Raw genomic sequence first — 19,418 nt, 5'->3', positions numbered from 1 at the left:
TTTCATTTTTGAGAAGGGAGCAGAACTCTTTGGGAGGATATTCCTGTTCTCTTTGGTCATGAGAATCAGTTCTAGCTGGCCTTAATTCAGTGTCTACCCAGTGCAGTTTTTAGGCTATCACTATAGTAATATCTGCGGAATAGTTCCAACGAGTTATCAGACTGCACAATTGATTAGTTCAGGTTCAATATCTAACAGCAAATACGAGTTAGCTGAGACGCATATCTAGTCAAAACTTTACACACAAATTCCCCCATTTTTCAGCAAAATACAGCTTTCTGTCAAGGTGAAAATTTTCAGAGGAGTACCTGTTATAAGACATAAATTTTAAAAAACAGGGAAATGAAAACAAATCAAAATCCTAACAAGCTTGGGTTTCAAAGAAAATGTTTAAGAGTTATATTTTTAATGTTCTTTTATGAAGTTATTTGCAGGGGAAACCTTTTCTTTTTTCTAAACAAGATTCTTGCAAAAGCACTTTGGTCTACAAAAGTGGAAGTACTTCTTGCCTTGTCAGTGGCTGGGTGAGAGTTTTGTTTTGAAATCTAATAATGCATTCTTTAAGGTGAGAGGGGGATATACGGAAAAGTGTAAATGAAAAGACAATAAATATTTCTTCTTACCTCTGTAATTGAAAGTCTTGAGCCATTAATATGACACTATTGCAACACATCTGTAAGTCTTGTTAAGTTTTGAGTTTTTTTTCAACCTGCTGGTTGATTTAAGTGATTGGGGTGGTGATAGCACAGGGATTTTGTTTTTCAGTCAGTGAAAATTGTAAGATATTTCTTTGAAGACAGCCAAGACTGTTTAAGAAGAGTTTCTATGTTCTTCTCAGTTTACAGTTTTCCCAGACAATAAAGCTAGTGAAATAGTTTGGAGGTTAGAAAGAAGGCTTAGCATGGCATTAAGAAGTACCTGTGCCCATCCCCCCCAGACAAAAGCACATGAATTTGGATTTTGCAGAAGACCTTTTGTTTTCATGTATAACCCCTGATAACCCCACAAATTTCATGAGTAAGCAGAATCCTGTTTAAAAAATTTATTTATTTTTTTAATATAGATAAGCAGGCAAAAATTCAGGACTGAATAAAAAGTGGTGACATTCTAAGCAGTACACTCAGATTACTAGGCAATACACTCCAATAAAGAAGCATTATAGCCAAGATTGATTTTGTAAAGATGATAGAAGATCTGAAGAGGTTAGCTGATTGTTCCCTGAGATGAGAAAGTCAATTCCCTAGAGCCTCAAAGGAAAAGATTCGCTGAGTGCTAGAAACTTGATGATGAACATAGGACTGAGTATTAACAGCAAATAGCCTTTGTCTGTTCTTGAGAAATACTTTGCTCATTTTTGGTTTTGTATGCTTAACTCCTGGTTTTAAAATAAGTGACCCACCAGTAGTCCAGGCTGTCTGGTTTTGGTGTGGATTCTTTTCTTGTCCGCTTCTACCATTAAAGAAAGAAGAAAATCCAGTTTTCATAAAAGCTAGGGACAGTTCTTCATGTATTTCTCTGTACGACAGATTAAGTTCCCAGATTCTTAGGAAGACCAAAGTTATATTTCATTTTAAGGACCTTAATCAATATGCACATAAAACTATATTTTATATCACAAGCACAATGATCTCTAAGCTAATAAAGAATTTCCTTTATAGAAAAAATAAGAAGATAAAAGCGTAGTGTATTTGTGTGCAGAAGCAAATGGAGAGAAGATAGGCTATTGTAAATAGTTGCTGGATATAAGAAATAGACTTGCTGGATATAAAACAGACTCAAGAGAAATGCTTTGCTTTCTTTTGGGACAGTCTACAAAAGGGAGAAACATAATGTTTGTTGTCTGTGCTAAAGAGAGACAAAATGGTTTGTGTACTTTGTGTCATGTGCAGAGTGCACAATAGCTTACTCCATTTTTTTCTCTATTTAATATACATAATTCTATGTATTTCTTAATATGCAAAAATTTATTATTTGGCAGTTTGCCCTGAGAGTCACATAAATGAATATATATCTGAATTCTCAGAAAATATTTGAAACTGGTAGTAATTCTTATGAAAAATTCTTGGGCAATTTTGGATACCCTAAGTGATTTCCTTTTGAATCCTTTAACTGTTTGCATTCAAAAGCAAAACAAAATCCTAAATTCACATCTGCAACAATAATTCCTTCCTTAAACCTGGTATTTAGCTATTGCTGTTTAGTAAGTAGAAGCAACTAAAAGATTTTTGGTGAGTGCTTTATTTGTAAGTGTTCAGAAGAAAAAGACAATCACTGAACAGATGAAAAGAAGTAAAGAGTAGCAAATTCATGCCAAGAGTGGACTTTTCATGGTATATTTATTCAATCAGCATGGGATCAGAGAAAGATATGAGTATTTCTCGAAGATGAAGTCATTAAGTTTTCATGGATAAGTGATAAAGTTTGTTTTGTTGTTGCTGGTTGTTTTTAGTTTGTTTTTGTTTTGTTTTTCACAAGTGTATTTTTCACTTCTCATACAAAAACAGTAGTTAAGTGAAGTTCTTTTACAGAACTACTTTAACAGTAGTTGAAATTAAGTTCTTTGTTTATCCTCAGATGTTTTTTCTCACAGTGTTAGTCATTAATAAATGTGTAGAATGTGGAGTTTGATTAAAAGTTTGTGAAAAGATTGAGCTGTATTAGATCTAATGCTGTTCCTTCTTTTATTCGTGAATCTTTACTGCCATCTAATAGAGAGGATTTTTAGTATCTATTTTTCTAGAGATAGATGAATTAAATTACACTTTTTTTTCTGTTATAGCTTGTCAGAGCTTTTTGTGGTCTTACAAATACTCTACTATGAAAGCTTTGAGGACATCTGAGGTTCATTATGAAAGATTGTGGAGGAACTTTGCCAGCCTCTTGTTATTTCTTTCTATTTTATGTCTATTATGTTGATATCTCCTCAACTCAGCGAATAGTAATTGTGTAATTTGCCAGCACTTTGGAGAGCTCCAAGTACAAACTTCTTACTTGTATATAGAGGAGTAGTGTACCACAAGCAAGTCATACATTTTTTTTTTCATAGAATCATAAAATAATTCAATTGTAAGAGAGCTTATTTGGTTACCTGGTTAAGTCTCCTTTGCAAAGCAGGTTCCACCCAAGGTTGCTCAGGGCTTTATACAGTTATGTCTTGAAAACTTCCATGGATAAAAAAGTTCACTGCATAATCTCACTGGGTACCTTCTTCCAATTTTTCTCACCCTGCCCTGGTTCTGAAATCAGTTCTTCAGGAGGACACCAAAGATGTTCTTCTGAGTTGCCAAAAAGTCTGTGCAGAGGTATGAAAATAATGGTGAAGTGCAACTTGAAAGGAGACAAGCATGTTGTTGAAACTGTAGCATTATCTGTTACAGTCAGATAGAAGAAAGGAAAAAAAAAAAAGAAAGGATAAGCTTAATATATGGAAAAAATCTCTGCTGTTAGGTGCTTTTCTGGTGCTGTCTCTCTAAGGCAGAGAAATAACAGAATGACTGATTTATTTTAAGCTGTTTCTTGCTTATTGCAGAAGAAAACTGACACTGTAATGTGGGCTTTTCTTCATCTTTTGTCATGATCCAATCACTTACTGTTACATTCTGAACATCATCCTTATATATGTGAGTGAAAAGGGCATGTTGAAAGCATCTGTGCATTTTCACTGTAGTTTACAATTACTTTTGGACCAACTTGAGCAATTTTGAGACCTCATATCACCCGAAATTCAGATGTGTGGCATCTTTTTCCCACTTGAGTCGATATGACAGAAGTTATGAAGTTAGTTAGGACTTTACCTCACCTAGTAATGATCTAGAATAATGCACATAGATGAGCACTCTAGCAGATTTCATCAGTAGGTGGGGTGCTTGTGTTTATAGCAAATTACAGAATAGGTGTATGAGTTTTCTTTTAGAATATTTGCTGCCCTAAGTTTTCTGCTACTGGTGGGTTAAACTTACTTGTTCATAGCAAACTAATGCTGTAATGCTTCTAAGAGCTCTGCCCAGAGAAGCTGTGGATGCCCCATCCTTGGAAGTGTTCAAGGACAGGCTGGATGGGGCTTTGAGCAACCTGTTCTGGTGGAAGGTGTCCCTGCCCAGGGCAGTGGTGTTGGAATTAGATGATCTTTAAGATCCATTCCAACCCAAACCATTCTGTGATTCTATGATTCTGTTGCTCCAGATTTTTGACAAAGTCGTATCGTTACAACTATTAGAATGGTAATAATCTCAACTAGGAAAAATGACCTGACTCTCCAGGAGTGAGCTTAGGAGAGAACTTTGTTATATTAGTCTAGCTTGGAGTTGCCCAAGAACTTCAAGGGGCTGTGCCTTCAATTCATTCAAACTTCTCTGAGGAACTATGGCTATTTGTCATTTTTTCGAAACAACATATGACTACCTCAGAAGTGGAGCTTTTTTCATCCAGTTTTCAAGCCTAAGTGATTCCTAGTTGTGTAAAGAATGGAAGGCTTGGATAAAAATAATAATAGGCTGTGAAACTTTTACCATAGTCTTTGCTGTCTTTATTATACAATTTTACCAAGTATTTAAAATTTTCTATAATGGGTCTTGCCCTACTTGCCTACTTTTTTGACTCAGTAAAGGTAGCTTTGCATTAACTATATTTATGTCAGTTCCTGTAGACATGGGTCTTTGATTTCATTCCCAGATATCCTTACATTGAACTTGTCATGATTTCCAAAGATAAATGGAAAATGACTTGCTATCTTTTGCCTCTTTGCTTTTGGATATACCAGCTTCCTGCACTGGAGAAGGATAAGTGCAACAAAATTTTTGTTTTTCAGATTTCGTAACTTCCTGAAATGATAAGGGAAATCCTTCTTCTTGGCTACTGTTTTGAGAAGTTTACTAACAAGTCATTTCTAATGTTTACTTCAGACCCTTTACTTCAAATGGCTATAATTTGAATTATCAAATTGTTATCGAATTATCTCCAAAGAATTAGAGCAGTTAACAGGTGCATATACTTAAATGCTTCAGGCACTTGTTATTTTTCATTGAAAATCTGTGAACTGTACAGGAGTCTCCTGTCTGATTTAGCAAATTACAAATGGGATATGGCTTGATTTCTCTATCTTCTCTTTTCCTTGTATAAGCAGAAGTTTCCATCTCTGATTTTATTCTCTATTTATAAGATCTACCCTGCCCCCCCACACCCCCACCCCCGGCCCCTGCTCACACCTGCCAGTTTTTCAATATTTTTAGATACTGTCTCTGCTTACTTACTGGCATGTGCTTGTCTTTTGGATGTAAGGAATTACTTTGTTTCAGAGGTTGGTCAGGTATTTTTTTAAGATTGGGACAGGAGCCCTTCTGTTTACTATTTTTTATGTTTTCTGTTTTGTTTTGCTTTGTTTTGTTTTTAGGTCAACTAGAATTTTCCTGTTACTTTGATAATAAGAGAATTGATTTTGTCCACAGAAGCCTAAATGTTATCAATCTGAGCTTTTTTTTTCTTAGACTGCTTCTAAAGGAAGATAAGTGATGCTCAGCCTGGCTTTTTATGCCAATTAAATTTTGAGTGTTTTATTCTAGCTTTTAAATCTCCCAACTCAAATATATGTATTTCATAATAACCCTAGGTGGTTCTCTCTCTCTGGAGACTGGATTAGTATAGTTTAACTGAAATAGTAGGTGGAGTCTCATTTTCACCTACTCCTCTGTTAAGAGTTCACCATTACAATTATTTACAGTAGTTAGCTAACATGAATGAAGAATCCTTGACAATATTGTTGCATTCATCCAGGTACTTCTTAAAAAATTTAGATGCTGATCTTCGCAAAAATTCTTCTCTGTTTAATAAAATTTGAAACTATTTTCTGTGTCTTTAAGAACACCATAAGCCAAATGAAACACTACTCTCAAGTATGACTGAATCTGTTCCTATCTTGTCATTGGATGTTCATCTTAATTTACTATCCTTGTATTTTTTGCTACATTTGTGTCTTTTCTATTTTTCTTTTCCAGAATACAACATACTTTCAAATGTACTGAAGATACGCTGGAACCAAAAGAAGGATACCTCTGCGTTCAGTCAGAGAACAGATGAAGCATCTGCTGCTCAGTATTTTCAGGTAATGAAAGTTTTCAGTGCCGATTTATGAAATCTAAATTGCCATTATTTTCCTGACTTCAGTCACCAGGCCAGTTAGAAAGATTGCTTAGGTTTATTCAGACTGGTCAAGACCTTTGTAATTTAAGTACTGGTAAGACTGATAGAAATGGGATTTATCTGTCTCTCTCTCTCTTTTTTTTTTTCCTCTCCTCCATTCCTTTTAGTTTTATGGCAGTCTGTCTCAACAACAGAATATGATGCAGGATTTTGTGAGGACGGCCACTTACCATAGAGCTATACTGCAAAACCACATAGATTTTAAAGACAAGGTAAGCTCTGTTAAGTCTTAAATGTTGCAGTGTGATTTCTAATTTTGTCATTTTGCTCTTATGTTGTGAGACACAATTTGATTGAAATTGCTAATCGTTCCTCCATTTTTGGTGAAATTTTGTCATTTCTTGTTATGTAGTCTTGATTCTGAGATCAATATTCTCAGTCCTCTCAGCTTTTTTCTTTATGAAGAAGTAGTGCATGACACGTTATTATTCTTACTATCTTTCTCAGAGTCACCATAAATTCTGTGGCATCTGTTTTGAGAATGATTGGCAGGACTTATATATGGTAGTGAAGACAATGCCATACAATTAATTTATACCGCAGAATTCTGACTTTCTAGTTATTCTTTACTGTACTTTTTATAAATCTTGTATTTATTTACTTTTTTTCCTGGGACTACATTTATTCATTGAGCATTGATCTTCACCAAACAATTCATAATGGTGCTTAGGCTCACTCTTTTTTTTTTTTTCCTGGCATTGATGCGATTCATTTTGAATTTGGATGGTATGAGAATAGTTTAGATTTTCCACAAAGTTATATTGATCAGCACTGAGTTGAGTTTATCTTGTATTGACCAATCAGTTACCTTCAGTCCATATCTGTGCTCTTCGTTGACTGAAGTTTGTGTCATCTGCAGATCCTTGTATGACACTGCTCACTTCTCTTAAGAGAATTATTAATAAAAATAAAGAAAAATAGCAAAAAATGTTAGACCACATTGAACATTCTGTAAGCTAATAGGCAGTTTGTAAGCAACAGCTTAGCCACCCAGCAAGATTGTGTTCTAGGTCTCAGAATGTTCTCTGAGATCATGTGAGCTGTTCTTCTGATGTCCAAACAGATTACTGCAAATAAATAAAGATGGTGAGAATGAAGTTAAATTTCTGTATATATATTTTTATCCTGTTGTCATTTCTTGTGTTTTCTCCCTTTCCCTTTCCTTCTCTCATCTTCTAAAAGGAGCCTCTTACTTCAACTCATACCAGCACAAATGGTCTTCTACATCACCAAAATGAGTCTTTAATAACATATAAGCAAGTATTGAACAAAACATTTCCCTCTAAAAGTGTAGCATATTTAGAGCCAAAATGAGGAGAATTGTAAGTATGAAATCTATTTTGATTATTTTAAGATTGTTATGTTTTAGCTATTAACTATTTTTAGTAATAAGTCAAATGATGATTTCTCTTTGCCATGTGACTTAGGCAAAATGTGCTTCTTTAGAAACCATACTTAAATATTTACCTTCTTAGAAACAGATTTCAGTCTCTGTAAGTTCTTTCAGGCCTGAGATAATTCTCCTCTCCTATATAATTCAATAAGGTTAGCAAACTAGTGTTGTGCACAGGGCTGTGCCAGTTTTCTATAGACATCAGAATCAAACCCCAAAGCATGTGGTATTGGATGTTACCAGCTGGGTAAGCAGAGCTATTGTATCATTAATGGATTAAATTTTGTACTGGAACATGGAACTTAGTGTATGATGAAAGAAACAACAGAGAAAAGATTTTATTTGCAATTCACTTCTTGTCAGTTAGGATAGTCACATATTGTAACCCAAAAGGATGATTTTTGTATGCAGGTAATATATCTTAATTTCATTTTTGTGCCTGCAGTAAGGAGTTCAGGCCTTGTGTAGTCTTTGCCTCTGCAGGAAATCTTGCTACTGTACAGCAGTACAGCTTGCTTACTCTTACTCTTGGTTTATTTATTTTCCTAACTGTTGGAGGTGCCTTGGCCTCTGTTCAACATACCTATTAGTAAGACTATTACACACTGGGTGTTGTTGGCCACCCACGTAGAAAATGATCTTTCTTTTTCCTGATTCTGTTGAGAAATGGCAATTTTCAGAGTAAATGTAGCTGAAAAAAACTTGAACTATCTACATTGTGGCAAAAAAACATTCCCAGGAGAACCTGAGAATCCCATTGTGCAGAGACCAGAGTAGGCCAGTTTGGAAATACTGCAGCTACATTTATTTTACATCCAGGAAATGCAGGGCAGACAGAAGTGTTTAATGATGGTGGTGGGGAGATTAAAAAAAGGCAAAAAGTACATAATTATTTTCATACCTTCATTACTGAAAGAAATCTCATTCAATTGCTATTTGACTTACTCTGTTTCCTACCTACTCTGCATTCCCTCCGTGTACTTTTTTTATTTTTTCTTTTTTTTAATTATCTTTTTTTCTTTTTGCCTTCTTCTCTAGATTCTCAGATGGTTTATTACATGGACATTTTTGCTTGTAGTCAAAAGTTCTGTTGATAAGGTATTTTTCTTACTCCAGACTTTTATTTATTTATTTATTTTTCTAAAGAATTATCTTTATGAGAAAATGCAACAGGTAATCTGAGTTGTGCTTGACCCATTGAGAGGGTTCTTGGTGATAAATTTAAACACATTGTGTCTCAGAGGTAAGGCACTATGGGACCAACTGGAAGAGAATTTGTGTTGACTATTTATGTATATTGAATCTTAAAAGAATAAGGAGAACTCATTCAGAATATGATGAGTCTAAGGTTGGATACTTCACATTAATATAGTAGTCCTTACTGACATACGCTCTACATGCTTACCCTTAGAAGGAAACTTCTTAGAACTTTCACTATTTTTGTGAAATAAAACTTTGTCTTGGATTTTGAATAGTTGTATTGCCAAACGAGGGAAATTAAGGTGTTTTACTTAGTTAAAATGAAAAAAAAGGCTTTTAACTAAATTTTACAGTAGCAGCATGTAAAGTTGTTTGAAACTGAATACTAGCCGACACATCTGTATTTCTTCTAAAACAAGTCTAAATTTCAGAGCCTTTTGATTTTTTTTGTCATCTTTTTACAAATAGATTACTTAAAAGCAAAGCAACTTGAATCAGAATATCCTTAGTGATCCTGGAGGAAGGATCACAGAAATTAACCATTCAGATTATGGAAAGGCACGTTTTGATTTTTTGCGTGTATGTATTTTTGTGTTTGTTTGTTGTTTGTTAAAAATGAATATTTTCTTTATATAATCTTTCTGATATCTACAATTACATTTATCATTCAAAATTACTATATATGTGATATTTTTGCTTTTAGTTTTATATGCTTGCCTTCTTACAGTCTTCCTTCCTCAACCCCTACTCCTCACCCCTTTTTTGCAAAAGTCCTTTTCAGGACTTCAATTATGCAAGTACTTAAGTATGCAAGCCTATTACCACATGTGACTACTGCCCATTAAATTCACATTTGGCATGTTATTCATCTGCATAGGCGAAAGCAGGAATAGTACTGAACTGTGTTCAGGAGGGTAAGGTATCCTTTATTCCTGACTACAATTTCTGGTAATTACTGAATTAGCTGCATTCAGATTTCAAAGTAAATACCGAAACACATACAACTACCACCTTTACTCTAAATGTGAATGGCACTATCATGCCCCAGCTACCTATCTTAAAATTCTTACTTCTCTTAAAATTCTACTTTTCTCTTCAGAAATGTGTACGTTAGTACAACATATTGAATTTCACAATATTTCATCTTGATTGCTCTTACAGCTCTGATCTTAGAATCACAGAATTATAGAATGGCTTGGGTTGGAAGGGACCTTAAAGATCATCTAGTTCCAACTGCCCTGCCATGGGCAGGGACATCACCCACCAGATCAGGTTGCTCAAGGTTCATCCAACCTGGTCTTGAACACAGGGATGGGGCATCCACAGCTTCTCTGGGCAGACCGTTACAGTGCCCCACCACCCTATGAGTGAAGTATTTCCTCCTAACTTCTGAATTAAATCTCCCCTCTTTTAGTTTAAAACAATTCCCCCTCATCCTGTCAATATCTGATTGAGCAAAGAGTCACTTTCCATCTCTCCATCTTTTTTTATAAGTCCCCTTCAAGTACTGAAAGTCTGCAGTGAAGTCACACCAGAGCCTTCTCTTGTGTACGGTGATAGAATGCTCTTCCTATGTGAAGCAAGAAAGGCGTTCTGTAGGACATGGCAATGATTGCAGTGATGCCAGTTGGGGAGCAAGGTGTGGTATAGCATCATTGCATTACAGTGCTTTGGTTTGGAAAGGACCCCTGGAGGTCTCTAGTACAAACCTAGTGCTTGAGGTCTGTCTAGTAACATGTTGAATGGATCTGTGAATAGAGATTCCACACACTCTGTGAGCAACCAGTTCAGTCTAAAAAAAAAAAAAACATTCTAGAAAAATATTAAAAATTCTCACTGAGAGCATGAAGTGCACTGTGGAAGAGACATGTTAAATCCTAAGCCAAAGGACACTTTTAGATGTAAAAAAGCCTTTCTAATTAATTGAAAGGAAAGACCCTAGTATAATTAGGAATTAAAAGATAAGGGAAGATCTGTATTTAATAGTTTCTCCAGCAACTAAGAATTACAGACATGTTATTTACTCTTTCTTAAGGAAAAACAAACAAACAAAAAACAGATCTTCATGAAGTGAATCCACAGGAGGATGATGACAACCTTTTCAGAATCTTAAAGGCTGAATATATAGGGCTGTGTTCTGTCTGAAGCCAAAGAAAAAGGAGAGCTTGGCCCAGGAATTTATCTTCCAAAATCAGAAAAGAACAAAGAAGAAAGAGATCATCCAAATAAATAATTAAGTAATCCATGCACTTTAAATTAAGATGCTTTGTAATTACAAAAGACTGAATTTATTTAGAACAATTCAAGTTGCTAAAATAATAAAGTGAAGGCTAAGTCATACATCATAAAAAAGTTTGAAAATTTTCAAACAAAACAAAGAACATAATCATGTTTTTATTGCAGGCTTTCAGGTAGACAAAAAAAAATGTTCAATACTTTTCATCTCTTTCATCTTTCTATATATTCTGTGCTCTAAATGGTCCATATTTTTGATATGGACACAGTTAATTAAAATCCATATTTTTGATATGACACAGTTAATTAAAATACCAGTAATTAGAGTTAAAAAAGTGGGGATCTTAACCCAACAGAATAGTCCTGGCAGGACAGATATAATGAAACTTTTTTCTGATGAAAACAGGTTTTCAGCAAGAATTTCTGTTGTCATTAATGTTAACAGGATCCAGGTATCATTCACCTAATCTCCATCAAAGATTTATTTTATTATTTAAAGAAGAGCAATTTGGCTTTGTTCTATCTCTGACAGTTTGCTTTACTATTAGTAAGGTAAACTCAACTTTAGTCTGCATGAAATAAAACAGTTTCCATTCTACTTACTTTGACCCCATGTGATGTTTTCTGTATATAATTCTATATGGAATGCAAATAAATAAATAAATAAAAAGGTGATTTTTAATTGCTGTGCAATTTGCATTTGTTCAAGAAGAAGGTTTTAATGCAGACAGGAAAAGAAGGAAAATGCAGTACAGCACCTCTATGTATTTTTGGTTATCCAAAGCGGAATCTTTTTCTTCAGATGCAGTCTCCAGACATTTGAATTTTTGAAAACTTTAAGGCATTTCTGTAGCAATTGACATGACATCTTCATATTTTTCTTTCTTTTTATTTTTTTCTTTTATTCTCAAAACATTACGTTTACAGAGTTTTTATGCTTTTTTTCCCCATCTTGAGCAGATAAACCAAAATTTGAATTACAGGATGAAAGAGGCAGAGGGAAGAAAGAGTCAGGACGCGTGCTGTAAAAATATTATATGTAGCTTGAAAAATTTTCAAACCTCCACACTTCACAATTTTTACATACTCACAAAGTAATTACAGAAAATTTTCAGTATACAATGAAGAAAGATGCATTGAACTTATGGAACTTTTCAGAGGTTATTAGATTTGCCAAGATGGTATGATCAGTCTTAACTCTTTCATTCCTATAGAATGAAGAATTCTCAAGAACTGCAACAAAGACCTGGAAATTATTGCTGAAAACTAACAGAGGTTGAAAAGTCCTGTCTTCTATGAAATTTGAGACCATCTTTATGAAGTTTGCATAACTAGGATGAGTCATTTGTGAAAGCTTTTCTGAGAGAGTTATCCAGTAAAGAAACACTCTTCCATTCACAGGACAATATACATTCATCCAGAGAAGGCATACAGTACAGTTATAAGTCAATAAGATATCTAAATTAATAAAAGTAGACAAAAAAAAAAAAGAGAATCATAAATACATAGCTGGTCACTATGACTTAGTTATGTGCATTTCTCATGCAACTTCCTCTACAGTAAACTCATGCATGTGTAGCATGAAATAGAGATGTCTGAAATTTCAATATGAAGAATCAACAGTGGAAATTCTTTGGTGCATAGGTTTGAAACCTCTGTTTTGAGAGAAAGTGGGGGGGGAAAAAAAAAGTTTGGATGAGTTATATTGGAGAAATACAAGGGAGATCTGTCAGTTACCTGGAGAGCAACTAAAGAAACCAACAACCTACTTCTTTCTAACTTTCTTAGAAGTGAGGGCTTTTGTTGAATGCTGTAGCTACCTGTCCAGTAATGACTAAATAGAAGATAAACAAAAAATAAACGTAATCTAACATACAGCACAAGTGTGTGATAGTTGAAACTGGTCTTGCTGAAATTTGAATGATCAATCTAGTCATGAGTCTATAGTTCATTTAATCTTAACGGTCATCCTCTTAAATATGTAAAGTGAGGGGATGCTCTACCTTCTTCTTCCTCATCTCTAGAAGTGCATTAGACATCAGAAGATTCTTGCAAATCCTCCTGCTCCCCAGGGATGCCACAGACATCTTCATCTTCCATCAGCTCTTCTTTAGCTGGCTTCCTGAGAAAAGTAGTACAGGTGTATGAATTTATTTGGACAGGTCACAACACGTAGCACCTCAACATGTGCTCAAGGGCCATGCAACAGTGGATATAATTTGACCTGCATATAGGTTCATTACTCTCCAGTGGACATCTTGTAACTGTATTTGGAACCCTTTTTTAGTCTGATGGCCCATTTCCTTTTTCCATTATAATTCCACAGAAGTGAAATGGATGTAAAAATCAAAGTAATTGGATAAACAAAATGGGAAAAAAAATCAGTAAGCAGAGCAAGTATTTGAACAAAGATATATAATTCAGTTTTATTCAAGATGCTTCCACATCATGGAGTGATTTTTCATTTGAAAATACATAGTTCTGTATTCCTTCAATAATAATTACTGTCACGTCTTCCTTCCCTCTCTGTATTTGGCTTAGGCTCAGTATTCAAGTTTTCCTCCCAAGGAAAGTTTGATAGAAAAACCTATTTCCTCCAAACCATACACATGTAGTTACACCTGAAAGTAGCCTATGGTCTCTTAAAAATATGCTGTTGCTGCTAGAACTCAATCTGCTGTTGCAGATTAAGGGTATTAAGATTCTTCATAAACAATTTTTTTGACTTTTTCATGTCAAATTCATAATAATTTTGGAATAGTGCCAGACTTATTAAATATAATGTACTGCTACAAAAATGTTGTTACTTAAAAGAGGGGTCAGAAAGTGATTTTTAAATACTTCATTTCTTTTGGTGTGCCTTTTGTTTTCAAGGTGGTCCTAGATGTTGGCTCTGGATCAGGAATCCTTTCATTTTTTGCAGTGCAGGCTGGAGCAAGAAAAGTCTATGCAGTTGAAGCCAGTTCAGTGACAAAATATGCAGAGGTAAGTGTTTTATTTGAGGCAAGTGTTAGAATGGTATAGTATGAAAACATTAGAGATCTAGAACTCTGCTTCTAAAAGGCTAATGCCAAAAATTTCATTTTGAGTTTTCTAATAAGTCAGATCTCAGTGGCAACACATCTTGGACAGTAATTTTTGAAGGTGACCTAAATATTATATCAAGTCTGTAAAACATAGCATCACTGGTTTTGTGAAAAACTTGTGTTCATTGTTACAACTGTGATTAAGTTTTTTACTTTCAGAAGCAAAAATCAAAGCGAAACAAAGAAACCAAAAAAAAAAAAAAAAACAGATGTTTCTAAGGGTTCTGTGCAAAAATATCAGGGTGTTTTTTCCTGAGTCTCTTGAACATCCATGTGATCAGGTGGTTGGCTGAGTTTCCTGATAAGCATTACCCTTTTACTCATTCAGCCTTCTTATGAAAAAAAATGTTTTTATGTTCAAAGAAGACATGTCTGTAGAGTGTATTCAGTTTTAAAAGATATTTTTTAGGTATTGCTTTTTACAAAGTATTATAATATCAGTCAAAGTAAGTTAAGCACTGAAAATGGTATAGAAAACTAAACGCCTTAGGAAAAGTTCGGTACCTATAAAGTGCTAATTCTAAATAGCAGCAACAGCAAAAATCTCCATGTCTTTTCTCATTGTTTCTGCTTGTTTAGGTGAACATCAGAACGTGTGGGGAGAGTGAGAGCATTATTGTTACAAATTTTGTTAATGCTGATCACCTCCATCTGAGTTTTTACAATAGCTTGAATGTAGAAGAGGGTGAAAAGTAGTGAAGTGAAGGAATTTTCATCTCACACCTAGAAAAAAGTTGCAGTATCCAGATGTCCATTTTTCTTTTTGCTTTGCTGATCTAGATCATAAATGTCCACGAGCAGGATTGGGAGTCAATAGTTCCTCAAAGCCCACACAAAGTACATGCAGCAGTTCAGTGGAACTTCCTCCCTTATGTCATGATTCAGCAACCCAGCCTTACTCATGGTAAAGGCTAGTGAACACCAATTGTTGATCGTAATACTGTAAAGGAAATGCACTGTTATTGGAATTGAGATAATCTGTTAGATATTAAGGAAGAAAATGTGGATACTAGACATTTTTATTTCTCTCCAGGCAGAAATTTGTAAATTCTATGTATTTTTCATTCCATTTCAAATACAAAACTCTTAATAATCTCCCCATATACATTTTGCATTAATTCATATACTGAATAAAAATATTGTAGCACAACTATCTCTTTGATATTTTTAAGATATGTGTATATACTATTATATATAGAATTCACCTGAGAAATTTCATATGGTCATTTCCTGCTTCCATCTTATTTATGTTGCTGCTTACAAAAGGCTTTATTATTATGTGTTTGTTACTTTTGGAACTGGTTAGGGTGTACTAGCCTGACTTATCTGCTAAATACTAAAAGAAGATTTCTGGTTTTTATTATAATTTGGATAATTACAAAAATTCTACCTAATTAAAAGAATTTTTTTTGGCTATTGTTTGACAACATTAAGCAAAGGTTAATATATGGAAGGTGTCTATCAGAGAGGGAATGGTGGAGAGTGGTTCTTAGTTCATGTAGGATTTTGTAAATAGATGCAATGTTGTCCAGTATCTTTGTTTCATAATAGACAGAAGTTTTATGAAAACATAATAAAAATAGCAAAAGACAGCTTGCTTATCCTAGCAGGTAGTGGGCATTGGCTCACTCAGTGAGTGTATGTTCACTCAGAACTTGGCCCAAGTCAGAAGTCAACAAAATCACTAGTTGTGATAGAGTACATGTTGCATCTGTAGTCCATCAAACCAGGTATGTAACTATATTGCAATATAAATGTGAGTAAAATATATGGCAACTTCTTGATAGAGAAACAGCATGAAACCATTGGCTTTAGGAACTGAATTGCTTTTCTCCTGGGGTGGTTGAAATGCTAAAATGATAAAAACTAGGATTGATAAAGAGAAGTGAAGAACCTTATATAGCTGTAGATCCTTGGGACTACTGGCTAAAGTGTTATTTTTAGTTTGATAATTCATAGCTTTTTGGTTATTTTTCTTCTCCTTTTACTTCCCCAAATGGGACTCAATTTTCATAAGAACTATAATAGATTTCTGTGGTCATAATTTCATGTGAAAACTTGTTCACCCTTATGAACTGTATTGCAGATCAGCTGACCTATTAACATGTAGCATGTTTTAAGAATTTATTTATTTTTTTCAAAAAAGGATGCTTAGCTGGATCAGTCAATTAAATTCCTATACTGCATATTCAGTATTCTATTTGTCATTTCCTCATCTTCCACAATGGGATTTCATTAGTATGGTTTATCAAGTATCTGGATTATAAAATGAACGTTACTTTCCATCCATTTCTTCTCTCATTTCTGTATGGATTTATTGTATTTAACATCTGTTTCAGATATATACTATATAGCAAGCTGAATATGAGATTAATGAGTCTTTTTCATTTTTTTCTATTTTAGTACAAAGCAAGTATTCCAATACAGTGAACTACTGACTGAAGTGAAATTATATTTGAACAGTAAAAATTAATGTTGTAGTACTACTTACTGAGAAAGTTTTGATATTACAATAGGTTCCTCTTTATGGTTAGAGGTTTATTTTGAAAGAATGATATTAAAAAAAAAATTGACAGTGTTAAAAACTTTGTACTGCGAACAGATGTGCAGTGGCAGAACATTTGAAAATTACGTTAGAAGGAAAATGTATAGCAGCTGCTCTATTAGGAAACATACAGGCTGTTGCTTAGGCACTCATTTGTTATAGATATTCGATGAAAAATACTTCATGTCTGCGTCAGTCATTGTTTTGCAATTCATTGGTTTGCAAGTCAATATGCTTGTATTTCTGTGTTGTACCATGGTGTCATTATGTTGTTCAGAAAAGCTAAACAGGCGTGAGTCTCTGCTGTGTTTTTATGTATATATGATCCTCCGGTGACAGGTATTCTACCACATCCCTGGGGAGGTTCTTCCCATGACTGATTGATTGCTGTCAGCGTAAAAAAGTATTTCTTACATCAATACAAAACTTGTCCCAGTGCAACTTGCACTCATTGGTTCTTGTCTTTTCCATGTGGCTCCTTGTGAAGAGTCAGCCTCCATCCTCTTTATAGTTGCCCTGGAATACATACTGGAATACATATTCATATTCTGCTGGGGACTTTTTCAGGGCAAAAAGACCTAACTCCTTCAGTCATTGCTTACAAGGCAGGTTCTTGAACCCTTTGATCATCTTCATGGCCCTCCTTTGGATCCTCTGCAGCCCACCTACATCTTTTTTGAATTGTGGAGACCAGAACTAGACACAGTACTACCGGTGCAGCCTGACAAATGCTGAGTATGATTGAATCTCTAGTAATGACCCTAGAGATGCCCCACAAATGCTTGTCTGTCTGCCATGATATGGGACATAAATAATGCATAGCAGTATATAAGCAGTATATAAGACTGCCACTTACTATGTTGAAATAACCAACACGAGGGAATAGATTTAATTAAAGATAATTAGCCTTGAGCGGACTGAAAGACAAGTCCTGTGAGAATGCCCATTTATGTGTGGATTCAGGCTGCATATAAGACCTATACAGGAGTTTAGACAGGCATTTTGACATGCTCTCAGGACAGCTACTTTTGCAAAGGTTCTGTCTCAGTCACCACAATGTTTGCACCTGTTTGCTGTGTAGTGTTTAGGCGATCTTTGTATGCACCGTGCTGTCTTCTGTGAAACAAACAAACTGCACCTGTTTGTGTTTTCTGTTTTTTAAATTAGTAGGCTTTAACTGCATTTAATTAAGTGGTAAGTTGTGTGCTATCTCATATGGTATGCCAGATGCTGTATGTTGGATTTTATATCGTATGGTGATGATATACACTGAAAAAGTGAAAAGAAAACTGGCTAGATGCTGTTATTGCAAGGGGCAACTGTGTAAAAACCCGAGAGCATAGCAGTTTCCCTGTCAAGGAAGATGTATTTCAGCTGTCCAGCTGAATACAGACATATAAATGCTAGCCATTTCAAATAAACACAGCAATTGCTGCTGAGAATCTGGTGAAATAGTCTTCAGAAACAATGTGATGGAAGTACAAAGCTTCACAAGAAGGCTTCTCCATCACAGAACACGAAGTTCATATTCTTTGGAACTCACAGAGAACAAACATCTTGTTTAGACACTCTTAGATTTCCTCTATATTTAATAGACTTGGCAGTTCAGATAAACTCTAAGATGCAGACCTTGTATTTTAAGTTCTTATATAATTAGGTAATTACTCCTACTGCCTCTGTTAGGAGAGGTCAGAGAATTGACCCGCATGCTCAGATAAGTGCAGCTGCTGCTAAGGTGCAAAATCTGAGCAGGCAGAGAGTACTATAATAGTTCCTGATAGACTAACTCTACAAATTGTCAAATTTCTTTTGCAGCTAACTGTGCTCTTGTCTATGACAGCTGATGATCACAGCCAATTAAAGCCTCTGCCACACTTTTGGTTAGGATTTTGGGTGGGCCATCTGTCAGTCTTGCTGTTAACTCTTGCAAAAATGCACAGAGAATATGTATATCAAATTAACTCTGTATTTCTGTCTGGTTTGTTTCAAGTGTCACACAAAGACATGCTTTTAACATGTATGTTCTCAACAAATTTAGTCCTTCTGAGTCTTCTATTTACAGAGAAATTACTCTGTTTTCTCTGAAAACATGCATCAGCATTCAATATGTTTATAAGTTTAATTACAACAGTATTTTCAAATATGTAGTTTTTAAGCATCCCTAGAAAGTATGTAGCTGCACAATTAGATAAGTAGCCATTTGATTATTTGTATTTCAGTATTAAGGATGCTGCTATGTTATTTACTGTTTTGGCAGAGTTCATACTGCAGCACATGCACAGATCAGTTTTTAAATCTGTGTGAAATGCTTTGATCTGTTTGCTGTCTTTGGGGCTCCTTTGGAAGTCAGACTTTTTTGTTGCTGTTGTTGTTTTCAGAGTTTTATTTTTGTTCCATGAAGAAATTTATAAGTTTTGTTTGGTCTCCAAATACAATAGACTCTTGCTTTTCATTGAAGGTGGATTCCATTGTCAAAATATAAGACATATGATGATATTTCATAGTGTTTGAAGATATTTCTGGGGAAAGTCATATGGAAGACGTCTGAGTTATTCATAGCTTTGTATGATCCATTACATCAATTACCAGGCTTACAGAACAGTTGGGCCTCTTTCTGTGTCTGTTTAATTTGGTGAGAGATCTGCAACATCTAGATATAGATTTGCCTTTTGTGAGGTATACATGTATATATTTACATGCGTATATTGCAAAGATCAATTTTGATCTGGGTTTTGTCAAACAAACCCTTACTGTTTCATAAAAG

General features: G+C 34.7%; 1 protein-coding gene across 2 annotated transcripts in view; it reads left to right on the top strand.

The window, feature by feature from the left end:
* The window catches only part of LOC106047387 (histone-arginine methyltransferase CARM1), a 77,908-nt gene that overhangs the window by 33,201 nt on the left and 25,289 nt on the right, over nucleotides 1-19,418 (top strand). For both annotated transcript variants that reach the window (XM_048050976.2, XM_048050977.2), the window contains exons 3-5: nucleotides 5,991-6,097; nucleotides 6,303-6,407; nucleotides 13,898-14,008. In XM_048050976.2, coding sequence (XP_047906933.1) covers nucleotides 5,991-6,097; nucleotides 6,303-6,407; nucleotides 13,898-14,008 — 323 coding nt within the window. The remainder of the gene's footprint in view (nucleotides 1-5,990; nucleotides 6,098-6,302; nucleotides 6,408-13,897; nucleotides 14,009-19,418) is intronic.

This window comes from Anser cygnoides, chromosome Z (assembly GCF_040182565.1).
Source record: "Anser cygnoides isolate HZ-2024a breed goose chromosome Z, Taihu_goose_T2T_genome, whole genome shotgun sequence".
Taxonomy (NCBI): domain Eukaryota; kingdom Metazoa; phylum Chordata; class Aves; order Anseriformes; family Anatidae; genus Anser; species Anser cygnoides.
The sequence above is the reverse complement of the archived record's forward strand: the minus strand, read 5'-3'. Positions and strand labels throughout refer to the sequence as shown.